Below are 13,271 nucleotides of genomic sequence, written 5' to 3'. Positions count from 1 at the left end.
ACTCAATGATCACGTGCTACAGTGTTCTGTCCTCATATACGGGCCTACGGACCGAAAAGGTCAGATTCAGTTGGTCCACCTGATCGACGGTAGTGATTTTTCCACTTCCGCCTTCCACGCTTACTTTACCTGAAAAGTTCGGTTTCGTTAGACCAGCTTGAAAAGGGCCCCGTCCGTGAGCCACAAACCTTCAGGGATTCGTGTAAAGTAATCTTTATGCGTGGAAATAAAGTAGTTTTTATTAACGCCTGATTTCTTTTCCAGTATTTGGTTCTGTGATTGTTTATTCATATTTTGCTTCGTAACTTTTATTAACGAAGAAAAGGTGTGATGCTGGATATATTATGGGCCAGCGGCACAGTGAAAACTCTATCTCATTGAGCTCAATTGAAATGGTGCTTGTGGAAGGGAAGAAATTATGCAACTCTAAAGGAGAAACAGCTAGAGCATCTACAAACAAAAATATCCAAGAAGGAACTAGGTAAGTGAATGCAGGATTCCAATAAAATGGGGTTGGACTGGTGACCTACGAAACTAGCAGCGTTTCCTTCCTTGAGCCACTCTAGCTGCATTTTTTTAAAAAAAAAAATATTTTTATAGTGCAAGGGGGCCCAAGTCTGATTGCATAATGAGGAAAGCAAATGCCCATATTCCCAAATTGAACCGGATTTACATGCTAGTATCTAATCATGTCTTTATGATCACACTGCATGACGTTTAGAATTTGTTGGACTATAGAGTTTGAAGGCTTCTTACATTCTTCGAGAAGGAAATGGAGTTACCGACTAATTAGTTGGAGAAGTGATTAGTACTTGGTAGCATTACATAGTGTAAATGTCAATTTGTAGCATTACATGTTGTAAAGTTATTCTTTTTCAATATAGATAAATAAAAGTATAAACAGAGTTTCCACTTGGTAGAATAACTAAACCATGTTCAATGGAAATGATAGCTATACTTATTATTTCAATTGATATACTGTAGACAATATTTCTCCTATAAGACAACAATTGTAAATGCAAATAATGTGTCAGGACGGCCTACGAGCCGCTATGACGGGTCAAGTTCCAGCATCTTGGATCTCTTCCGCACAGAAATCTCTATGAGGTCGTCCAGAGGAGTTTGGCCGTAGTAATGTCCACGACCAAAAAGGAGGCAAATAGAAATCTTTCCACCCGTTTCTTTCCATGATATCGCTGTTGGCGTTGTGAACGACAAGGAGAAAAAAACGCCTTCCATTTAAGAACGCGTTCTCTTCCTCCGTCAAACACTCAAAATATAAGCGAGAGAAGATTCCTTCCTTTTCGCATTGCCACTTGGTCCTTCGACGCCTTCGTCCTTCCACCACCTTCCAATCGAAACGCCAAGAAAGAAAGAACGAACGAGCGAGCGAAACCCTAGCTTTCTCCTCCTCGATTTCCTTTCTTTCCCTTTTCTCCTCCCAATTCTCTACTCGATCAATTCCGTTGGGTTCAGCTGCTGTTGATGCCCGGAGCTTCTTGATCTCGCCATGCGGTGTTAGCATCCCGTTCCTCCATCTCCAGGTTTAACTTCTCGATTCATCTCCTCCTCCTCTTCGTTTCTTTTGATTTTTTTGTCCGTTGATGATGGGTGAGAAGATGCGATTTGATGCTAATGCGGTGTGGGCCGCGCTTTGATTTGATTTGATTTCTTGCATTACATGGGGATTGTTGGAATTGTTAATCGGAGGCTCGAGGGATTTGGGATTGATGTTAGTTATGGTTCAAGTGCTAACAGGTCTTTTTGCTTGCTGACATGTTTTATTATGAATCTAATGCTTATGAGATGGATGAAATGCCTGTTTTGTTACTTAAGGGTACTATCAATAACACAACTGATTTTCTTAATATTATGAATTGGTTGTCAAATACGCGGCAATTCATAATCTAGGTTGTTCTTGTGTTTGGGTGATTCAACATTGTCATGCCAAAACGTGAACTTTCTCATGACCATCTTCAGGAGGCATTTTTGACATCTTAACAATTTGATATGGGAATCTCCTAGCAGAAATCTTGTTTCTAATGTCATTTATGTTCTTAAAGATGCCACTTTGGCATGACTTATTTGTTAAATATACACTCTTCTGCATCCAAAATCATTAAATATGCTTCTCAAAGGGTGACCATCACTTTCCATAAGGAAAAACAAGTAAAGAGTGATATGGTGTCCAATTGTTGTTGACACCATTCCTGTGAGCAATATCTTGCCATTACTCCTGGTCTCCAATAACACTTGGTGATTTCCAATAACACTTGGTGATTTTCAACTAAAGGATCCAGGACTTTGCCACAATCATCTTGGTACAGAAGCAACTTGATTTTCAAAAAGTTAAACAAGTTATGAAAGGGAGATATTCCTTATAGGCTTGCATGCTCCATCGCGATAAGTTGACCTGTTTGTTGATTCTTATTTAAGATTATGCTCAATGATTTTTCACTATCTAAGGTGTCACTCTTTGTTATATTATGGCTGGACTTCTGCAATAGCTACACGTGACTTGAGGGTAAAATTGCAGCAATGATGTACAGTGGGTACATAATTGTGTCTAAGAGCAATAACCGTATGACATATAAGGCATTCGGTGGCTGCATTATAAGTGCGAAGAAAAGCAATAAGAATCTACAACCATCAAATACTCCATATTATATGTTTTTCATGTCCATCCTATTGACATTTTATGTTAATTTTCCACCATATCTTAGAACTCATTGGAGACATGATGGTTGAGACATTCCCTAAAAGCCATGACTTAATGGCAACAAAAAAAAGATGGATGCGCCATTCTTGCTTAAAAACCTAACAAATAACAATAATGTTGAACTGGTTACAAAATTTATTAAAATATAATAGAGTGAAGATATTTGAGGGGCCTTCTGTTTTGGAAAGAATTGTAAGGATGTGTATAATGATACCTGAATGTCATAAAATATATATTGTCGTTTCAGTCTGCTGCCATATTCCCAAAATCTAGTTGTGTAAGTTTAGTGTACATTTGTGTATACACGATCCAACTACTTGGTGGCAAGGAATGATCTCTACTTAGTTTAGAGGGCATTCTTCCTCTCTCTAAATTATATATTTAACTGCATCTAGTTTAGAGTACATTTCATCTGACTAGCGCATCAGCTGTTTTCCATTCATTTTGACATCATGGATCCTTACTTCTTATGCTGCCTAATACTATCAAATACAAATGCTTCAAGATTGATGCTCATGTTCTGTTGCGTCCTTTTGGCACAGAATTTTGCTGAAAGGTTAATAACTGCACTGACCTTTAAGATTTTCAATCCCTTGGTTTTTTTGCTTTTCACAGGAATACTTTAGGCTTCTTCTGAGCAGAGGGTTTCTGTTCATTGTGCTCCTTAGCACCATATTTTAGCATGAAGAATAGTTGGTTGTTTTTTACAAATCTGGATATTGATGGTGAACGCCCATACATCTTTCCGACAGAGTTCCAATTATCTCAAGGCTTTGGGCTACATATATTGTCACAGTTTGGTTCATTAGTGGACAGTTCTTTTCATCGTTCCAACCAAATTTATGTTTCTGGAAGTTTAGCCCTTCAAGAAGCATTTAGTTGCATGTCTAAGTTTGCTGGAGCGTTATTTGTCTGGATTTCTACTGGGTCAAATTCCAATTTACTTCGTAAACTTTCAGGCAATGCATATGGCTCAAGTTCTATATTTAACCAGTCTTGCACACAAATTAAACATTTTACTTGTTCTAGTCGGAACCTTGCCGGGTTGCATTCTGGTTCTGGATCAAATAACGAACTTGTTATACCAGTGCTCCTTGCAAAGTTTGTGAATTCCACCATAGGACGCATGTGGAAGGAAGTTGAACAATGTCGTGCTTTCTCTGTTTTATCATTAGCTGCAGCTCTTATACCACCATTTGACCATATGTGAGTTTCCTTTTCTGACTTTAAATACTTATTTTCTCTCTTATGTTTACATATGTTATTCAGATTTCTATTTGATCTTCTTGCTTCGATTTCCTTTTGCTTTCAATCATAGAAGATCCTCAAAGGTACTAGCTGAGTCCATTCCGCTGGAAAGCACTGATGAACGGATCAGTGGACTTATGGATCGATCATGCAGTGAGGATGACTATCGAGGCTGCTCTAGTCTTTCTATGTCAAACATAACCTGGAAAAGAGGTGCAGTTGAACCAAAAACTGGCATCAAGTTCCCCACATTTTTGGAAGATAATTCCAGTCCGACTGCTGAGGTATTTTACTTTTTGATTTTTCTTTTATCATATCCCATTTGCTTGTCCATGGCATACCACTTATCACTGTATGAAGGGTTGATATTAAAGCACAATCTAGATGCAAAATGCATCTTTGTGAGAGCTAGTAATGCACCTAATTTTTTAAGAGACCTCTTTATTTTGTATATTCATTTAGAACTAAGACTTTCTGATAGTTTGAAACTGAATTGATGCATATGCAATGCTTTTATATGAAGTGCAAATTAATGATAGTTTGGGATCTAAAAATTAGATAAATATCAGAGCATAAAACAAATTACTGCAAAATGTTCCTTTTAGTTGTTTTTTTCCATTCTTTTGTATGCTTATTGGTGTACACAAACTCATATTTGTATGATATATCTTGATTTTGTACTTATGCGCTTTCATTAAGCATAAAGACACCTGTATAATTTTTTCCTGTGGAAAATGAATTTTAGTTGCCTCTAAAAGTAACCTTTATATGGGGACATTTTGGTAATTTGATAAGTTGATATCTTCTGAGAATTTCAAGAAACCTTATCATCAAATTGTCAGATCTCATTCATACCCTCCGCTTCTCTTGTCTATTTCCTCCAAATCTTCCTATCCATTCACCTTCTTCCTCCACTGCTCACAAGCCATCCTTGTTTCTTCCTTCTCTGCCTTTCTACTACCAGTATTATAAAACCCTCTGCTACTCCAGTCTCTGGTATGCTGACACTATGGCAATGGGACTACCATCTCATCTAGATGTGCTGCCTAACCCAATGGCCCTAACGTCTTGACTATCACTGGCCTCAACATCAAACCTGCTGCATCCCAAGTTTTACATTGATTTAGATGTGAATGGTTTCTGAGGCCAAATTCCCCTCTTCAAAGGTCCTCAGCCCACCTGCACATGCTCCTTTATTGGAACTATTTCGGTATCTATTGCTGTCTCCTGCTATATGATGCTTCATCATGAAGACCGGAATCTTGGCAGCAAGCTCCTCCTTTATGGTTATTAATCTCCTTTCTCAGGCAAATATCAAGTGTTCAAGACATTAGAGGATGCTCGAACTCCCATAATAATTTTGTATTTTCCTACCATCCAAATCTAAATTAGGAAAGACCTAAATTATTGTCTTGCTGATGTTCTCTTTGTTGCAGTCCTATGCAAGCTGAGTTCATGATGAAATAATATACTGTGCCAACTTCATTGCCTTGACTCTTGAGTTCATTTTTCATAAAGCTGATGTTTTTGGGCTACAATTATCTCAGTACTAGTTCATAGCATTGTTGACGAGAGCAGCAACCACTCCTGTAATTCCAGAAGTACTCACCGTACGGCAATTCAAATTATGAGATTGGGAAAAGAATGAGGATGAATTAGATATGGTGGCAGGCAATATAGGAGTGCATATAAGGTGGATTTGTGAGTGAACTGGCCCTTCGTTTGTTAACTAAACATAGAAAAACCAATTTATATATAGAACACAAGAAAACACAAACTGTATATCCGTGTAAGGCAAACATAGAAATTTTTCTGTGGATTTTAAACATTTTTATTAAATAATGGAAATTAGCAAGATTCCATTTTACTTGCAATAAATATTCACGTTTTTTAAATTCATCTAATACAATGGATTCACAACTGTTGGAAAGCCATCTTTTGAATGCAGAGGTTTTTAATGGTGGTAACTGGTAAGAAAAGGGAAGAGGAGAAATAGCAGTTGGAAGAAGGGCGGGATATCCATCGGCTGTGGAGAAAGAGTGATGAGAGAGGAGAAAGAAGGATGGGTTATAGGCAGGGGGGGTGTTACTTTTGCAGGGCAGTGCAAGTCATTGCCCACAAGGAACAACCAGACTGGTTGGTCCTAGGGAACAAATAAGCCACTCCCTGTATATACACACATAAGCCTATATTAAATATGATAATATTTGTTTAAAAATTTTGAGGTATGTATATTATATTATCCTATATATGTTCTTGTATTGGAAACACACTTAACACAAAATGTTTTGAGTGTGCTTTAATTTCTGTTTTCATTCTGCATTTTTATATGATAATAACAGAATTATTTTTTTATTAAAAACTTGGAGAGAAGACAGCATCATAACTATGATCGAGGATTATTCAGGTTAAAGCTAATAAGTTACTGAATTTATTCATGAGTTTGTGTAGCATGAACTGGCCAAAGGGTGTGTGGATCAATGTTACTGTGCAAAAAATGCATCTAAAAAGGGAAACTGGTTTCATTACTAATTCATAATTCACTGATTAAATGACCGAATACCTTATGGTCTTTTAATTGAATGAGAGTAAAGCCAGAAGGTCCATTGGTCATTTTGTTGCTAGCTATAAACACTCAATAGAATAAACTGTACAATCTGGTATTTCGATTATAGCTGTATAAATTTGTTCTTAAAATTTATGTAGTGATTCTCTTTTCCTCTGTTTTGTTCCCATATAGATGCAGATAGGATGACTTGCAGGAATGCATGACAGCTTTTTCTGAGAGTCAGCATGACCTTCGATTTCAATTTTCTTTAAAAGATTATTTATGTTTTATCTTTCTTCATTTGCATTTTGTAGGGCTCTTGCATGTTTTGGTAAATTTACTATTTATTTATATTCATAAACCAAAGTTGGCCCCTGGAGAGTTATATTCTACATTCATTTCAATACAGTAAGTCTTCTTACATGTTTCAGGTGCTTGTAGGGACTGGCTCCAGAAGTATGAGAATAATAAGGCTAAAGTCTATGAATATCTATGCATTTGGTTTATGTGAGTGATTCTATATGTTACATCTGTAATTCTTGTTATCTATTCATATGCCTTAGTACGTGCTCATATGAGCTTACAGAAGTTTGCTGCTGATTTAATCTGCAACCTCAACATATCGTGATATATTCCTTCTTTTGGATACATTACTGTAAATTATATATTTCTTCTTATAGATGTCCAACCTGATTCTGTTTGTGAGAAACTGGGTCCCAAGTATTCTTCTGTGCCTGTCGGCGAACTGCAGAATTGCACAGATTTTTTTGAAGATCTTCTCAGGTACCTCATTGTTTTCCTGGAAATGTCATATGGTGACCTTTAGGTCTCTGTTTCCCAATAGTGCTTCCACTATATCTACACCTAAATTTTAAATGATTAAAGTCTTGTAAATTTACTACACTGCTACTACTTTTGTTCAGTAATTCTTACATATTCTGTCTGCTTTTGAGAGAGGAGGTATAGAACTTTATAGAGAAGTAATATTAATAGAAACTCTGACAAACTTTTGAAGTTGTTGAAAACTTAAGTAGATATTTGATGCTTGCATGCTTGATGCTTTGTATTTGAAAGTGTACTGCTCCACCAGATCAAATAGAATTGTGTGGAGCACATCTGGAATGAAATTTGAGTAACAAAATTGGGAGGCAGGTTGCTTAAGGATTAGGGAAAAAGAAGTGATATAGAGAATTTTGTGGCAAAAATGCTTAGATATAGAATTCAGGGATTGGGAAAGACAAGTTACTAGGAGAGGACCGGTTGAATTTTCAATTTTATATTCCTTTCTAATATGTGAGGAATAAAGATCCATAAAGCTGGCATCAAATATTTGAGACTAGGATGGATGACTTTGGTTATTGTCAATATAACTTCCAGAGATCTAAATTGCCAAACATGGTTGTAGCTGAATTTTGACCTGTAGAGTGTGCTTATTATTAAGATACCTCTTGATTATTCACCGGTTCACTGAGCTAACAAATTAATCAAATGTGTCTATTTCTTTCTGATTGCAATGATGAATAGTGTTGGACTGTTTTTAAGTGCTTTGTCAAGAGAGGATACGAATTTTGCTATTTCTGCATAAACTTTGCTTTTCTTTTTCTTTTTTTCTTGTTTTATTTCTTTTTTTTTTTTTTTTAAGGCCAGTTTTGATGTTTGTAATGGAAAAATTATTGAACCAGATTGTTCTCTGCGCTGTCTTTCTCTGTAGCTTATTCTAAGTAGATGAAAAGAATGACAAGAGGAGAAAGTGGCTATAGATCAAGGGATTTGAGTGTCAACCATCTTGTACCATGCCAAAAAGGTGTTCACGTTGTTGTGGATGTATGCTACAATATGTAACCATCTCAGCCTGTGTGAAATTGATATGCTTGCTATTGGGCCATTTTTCTTTTTAGGTCCTTCTCTTTGTTTTGGCCTGGCATGGAACAGCATAGTATGGCTTGGTTTGTGCTGGATAATGGCCAGCATGTCTACTATTGCCAGCAACCATCTATTTTGTTGGAAAAGTAAGACAAAATCCAAGTTCTAGTTGCTTATGATCTGGAGCCATACTTTTTGGACTAAGATAACCATATAATCTGTCTTTGACCTCGGAATAAGATAACCATCTTGGCTTCATATTGAATATATTTTGTTGAAGTGATGGTCCATGTCAGTTGTGACATCTCTGACCAGCAATATTGTAGGATGTGGATTTTCCAAGTGGTCTTTAGAAAATGATCCTACTTTAAGAGGCAGTAGAAACAAACAACACTGAAAATTCAGACAGATGTGAAAATTCTGAGGAAGATTTGTAAGTGCTAATATGGTCAAGTCTGGGGTGGTTGCTCTATGTTGTGTTATTTTGAGATGGAGAGAAGGTACAAAGAATATCTGAAATTTAACATATATGAGAAAGAGGATAACTTAATGCAGAAATCTTTTTTGATGTGTTGAAAGCATATGATGGAGTTTGAAGGCATTTAATTTTTCAGGTTAGAGAAGCACGGAAAAGGGTGTATTAAAGCTTCATATTAGCATAGTTAAGGCATATGTATGGCTTCCAACCAATACGCAGTTGATTGACAATCATATATGCAATTATGAGATTGTCAGTTTGAACATACCTTTCTCAGTAAAAGAAGAGAGAATGTGAAGATAATTCCAGTATTCAGAAGCTTGAGGAGTATTTGTGGCTCTAAATGTGTTGGAACACACCAATTTGGTTGGCTCTATTGTTGTAGTTTTTTGGTGGATGCTATTTGTCAGTGTAGTGTTGATTGTGGAATTGAATTTACAGGTGAAATTATTTGGAAAAATGTTTAGGGAAGTCAAGGAGAATAAGGGATTTAAATCTGCTGTAAATATCTCATATGGAGTTTCAGTTTATATGGAGAAAATTGGAAGAAGGCTGCAGTATTGATGGCCAATAGCTGCCTCTCTGAGATTTCTTTTATAACAGATCGGTTAGGTTGACAGCATTTCAAAAGAATTAGAGTGGAAGGACAAAGGGAGCTATGCTTTGATAATGTCATCTAATTACAGCATTATGTCACATGAGGGAGTGTTCATATGGAAGTAATGCTGTCCACATTGTGTAGGTCTGAATCTTGAGAGGCAAATAATGTGGAAGCAGCAAAAACTAGTTTGGTAGACATGTGAATGGATGTGCAATAAATGCAAAGAATCGATAAATAATTGTTAGAAGGAATTTTTTTTGCAGAGATTAAGATGATTAAAAAAAAAAAATCAAGGCACGTGTAGTTTGAAAATATCTGAATAGTGTTAGATGCCTAAGAAATCTTGGATAGGAATTGTGCACAAGTAATGAGACCTGCTTTGACAGAATATCAGCCCTTGATAGATATGTACAACAAAGAACTACTTAACATTTAGCAAAGAAAAAAAAAGAAGTATTTCAAAAGTCTTCCAGGACAAGGTTTGTTCATCAAAAACTTACGCAATGTTCTAGCAATGATCTATGTAATGTTCTCCAGGAAATTCCATTAGATTAGAGAGGAAAAGTAGAGCATACAATAGGCAGAGTATTCTTGGTAATTTTTTATGTTGTAGAACAGCTTCTACTTGTTTGTTTAATTAATTGAGATTCTTATTTTCGAAAATCAGGAGTCGCCATCAGTCTATTTTCACCTATTTTGCTTGTTTTAGCAGAAGATGAGTTAACAAGTTCAAGAACTGTAGAATAACCACATTGCTTTGTTTTTAGATTTTCTCTTCATTTTTGACTTATGAATGCCATGAGATAATTTTTTTTCGTGATTGATGCAGGGAGGATATCCATATGACTGTTAGGCTGGTTGTTAATTGCAACGGACTTAAAATTAATACTGTGCGAGAGTAAGTAACTAATTTATTTTAGACTTCTTTAATTGGCTTTCTGTAATTTTTTGATTAATTCTAATAAAAATTGGGGATGCCTGGCGCCATGTTAAATATCAGAATCAGTGCCCCTACTTTACTTGGAAAGTTCTAACTTTTCATTGGGTTTTAGTTTTCTATTTCTGTTATGGATGACCTAAATATGTACATTTTAGAAGTAAGATACCTTAGTTTCTTGAAGTTATATAAGATGTCTCTATATTTAATTTACTATTTAATATCATGAGTTCATGACATACTTGATTCTTGATCATATCACAGTTTGCTATGTGTATAGTGTTGTTTTGTGGCATTAGAAACACATCCTTATGTCAGTGGTATTCCGCTGCCTAGTTTCACTTCATTTGCTTTTTGCTACTTAGCTCCCTGTCCTTGTTGTGGACACTTACTTAGCTCCCTGTCCTTGTTGTGGACACTCAAATGATGCTGCAAGATTTCGCACGCATGCCTAAAGTTGTATGTCAAACTCTGTTTCGCATAGGACTGAGATATGACCAAAGCTTTTCAACAGAAGGTGGCCAGTTTGGATATAATGTGCTGCCATGGAACTAAGTTGAAGCACCTAAGAGTGCATGTATTAAATATATTTACTCGATTTACCATTTATGTGTAAAGCAATATTGAGGAGGAGAGAACTTTTAAAAGGGTCATGGATCCATGGTATCTCTGATCGAGGCGCATCTTTATACATAACATAGTTCCCAAAATTCTAAAAATAACCGATCCATAGTCTCACTGACCCCTTTCCTCTTTTGTTTGCTCCCCTCTTTATCTGATTTGAAGGTTTCAGCTTATATTTCCCACCCATGGAGGCTTAAAGATCCAGGCAACCAAACACCATCAAAATCTTCGATGTTTTTATGTCCTGGCATGAATTACTCCAGTTTTATCTGATTGTTTGTTCTAAATTTCTAACATGGAACATGCATTAAGTATAGAGTTAGCAGTTGGGAACTTCTCTTTGACTCCATGAAAGAACACCAATATATCACTATGGAAGAGTATTTTCTTAAGGCAGTGTAAGAAGGCTCTCAGTAGAATGTAGCATTGATAAACTGATAAAAATGATATCTGGGGAGTGATGGTTTATATTGACCAGCTTCAGGATGACTTCTCTATTCAATTATGGTTAAGGCCATAATTTCTCCTGCTGAGCAGTTTGGTCTGCTTATGCTGATTTTCTTCACCTCAACATTTTTTTGAAAACATACTGGGAGCTTATGGTTTAAACCTGAATTTTAACTAGGTTAATCTTGCATGACTCTTTAAGTGTAACAGATTGTCAACAATTTCTAGATATAATCCAAATTTTCCTTGATCTGACTGAAATACTGATTACATAAATTTCTTTTTCTCTGTTTATTTATTGCAGTGCATTTGAGAAATCCCTTCGCACACGTTTGCTAAAGGTATTGATTGTTGTGGCTAGCAGGCAGACTCCTTCCCAAGTTTAAACTAAACCTGGACTGATTTTATGTTTTTTCCTTGTTAAGATGAATCCTGATACAGATTATCATTGCCTGAGAGCATTTGGTTCTTATTTCACGCAAGATATTCCACTACCTATGGTAAGACGCGTTTTGCATAAAATTCTTGTTCCCGTTTGACTTCAAGTTCCATAACAAGTATAATTTGCAGGGTACTACAATTAACTTTAGACAAACAACAGATGGTCGACTGATAACAGAAAGTGAGTAGCGGCTGGTTCTGTGTAAAATAGTACTTTGGCATTTATGTGACCATATTCTGATGGAATGATTTATATGCAGTTGGTGATAAACATATTGGTGCTGTCCACAGCAAAGATCTGTGCAGTAAGTTGATCTCCTTCTTCTTTTATCAACAATCATGTTTTGGCTTTTACTTATAGCCCCATACAATTGTAGCTTAAGAAATATATTACCAATAGTAGTATTTCCATCCCCAAAGAGTACAAGGTGTCTTCTGTGCCAGCTCACGCTGGACCGCTTAGAATCAAGGTCATGGACCAGGCTGGCCTTATAGTGAACCTGAAGCATTTTAGTGTTGTTGTCATGAATGCTAAGTGTTGTGCTTATTGACTAATGAAGATTTTCCCTCGACAGGGGCCTTCTTCGATATGTACATTGGTGACGTGCCTGTATCCGTGCAGGCCAAACAGGAGATTGCTCAAAATGTTGCAGACCTTATAAGAAGATGTTAAGGCAAGAAATTGGATTTGGAGAAGAAAATTTGGCTAAGGAGATCATTTGATTCTGTTGTACTAATATTGATTGGCTAGAATAGAGCAGCCAGATAAAAGAGATGAAAATCAAGTGGAGAGATTAGGTGCTTGCAAAAACAAAGCAGCAATGTATTAGAGGGAAAAAGGGAGAGAGTTTATGTGAATTTTTTTTTTTGTCTTCATAGTTTTGATTTGATAGTCTTCGCTTAATGTTGCTGCATTTGAAGTAAGATTTTGATACAATGAGAGATTAACAATGAAATTGAGGGGAGGGTAATTTTACCTTATTGGGTTATTTTCTGTATTTTTTCTTTTCCAGTTGCGATCATGTAGAATGGAATCAGAATATGTTGTTGGATGCAAATCTTTTTAGCTGGGGTGGTTCAAGCACTTATCATGCAGTTGACTGAACTTCTCTAGAAAATCAAATTGGAGACTGTTTAACACCATCCTATAATCGTATTATCAATGTTTTGAGAGTTCCTCCTCTTTCGTCATCCTCTGTGAGGAAAGGCAGGCAAGCACCGGGACGCCTGGGTACCTGACAAAATCAAATAGCGTTGAAATGTTTAGCAATCAACCACTTAAAAAGAAGGTTTTATTGGCTTAACAGACGAATTCTTTGGGCCGTTGAAGAGTTTTTTTTTTTTTTTTTTTTGGGGGATGTTACA

At 36.3% G+C, this 13,271-nt stretch overlaps 1 protein-coding gene across 2 annotated transcripts; it reads left to right on the top strand.

The window, feature by feature from the left end:
* Positions 1-1,208: 1,208 nt before the first annotated feature.
* Positions 1,209-12,964, top strand: LOC105041849 (fatty-acid-binding protein 2). Of its 2 annotated transcripts, none has more exons than XM_010918898.4 (11): positions 1,209-1,544; positions 3,335-3,925; positions 4,038-4,251; positions 6,947-7,022; positions 7,196-7,298; positions 10,287-10,355; positions 11,770-11,806; positions 11,891-11,965; positions 12,036-12,087; positions 12,167-12,211; positions 12,482-12,964. In XM_010918898.4, exons 2-11 carry the CDS (start codon positions 3,402-3,404, stop codon positions 12,577-12,579), a joined length of 1,293 nt encoding a protein of 430 aa, XP_010917200.1. In that variant the 5' UTR covers positions 1,209-1,544; positions 3,335-3,401; the 3' UTR covers positions 12,580-12,964. The 2 variants fall into 2 exon arrangements, with proteins under 2 accessions (XP_010917200.1, XP_010917201.1); XM_010918899.3 differs by having other exon boundaries at positions 1,211-1,544; positions 4,041-4,251.
* Positions 12,965-13,271: the final 307 nt, after the last annotated feature.

This window comes from Elaeis guineensis, chromosome 3 (assembly GCF_000442705.2).
Source record: "Elaeis guineensis isolate ETL-2024a chromosome 3, EG11, whole genome shotgun sequence".
NCBI classification, from domain to species: domain Eukaryota; kingdom Viridiplantae; phylum Streptophyta; class Magnoliopsida; order Arecales; family Arecaceae; genus Elaeis; species Elaeis guineensis.
This window is presented reverse-complemented; position numbering and strand designations above follow the sequence as displayed.

Coding starts and splice junctions, on each gene's coding strand:
- LOC105041849 (XM_010918898.4), top strand. CDS start 3,402: ATGAAGAATAGTTGGTTGTTTTTTACAAATCTGGATATTGATGGTGAA. Junction 12,088..12,166: donor TGGTCGACTGATAACAGAAA/GTGAGTAGCGGC, acceptor ATTTATATGCAG/TTGGTGATAAACATATTGGT. Junction 12,212..12,481: donor CCACAGCAAAGATCTGTGCA/GTAAGTTGATCT, acceptor TTCCCTCGACAG/GGGCCTTCTTCGATATGTAC.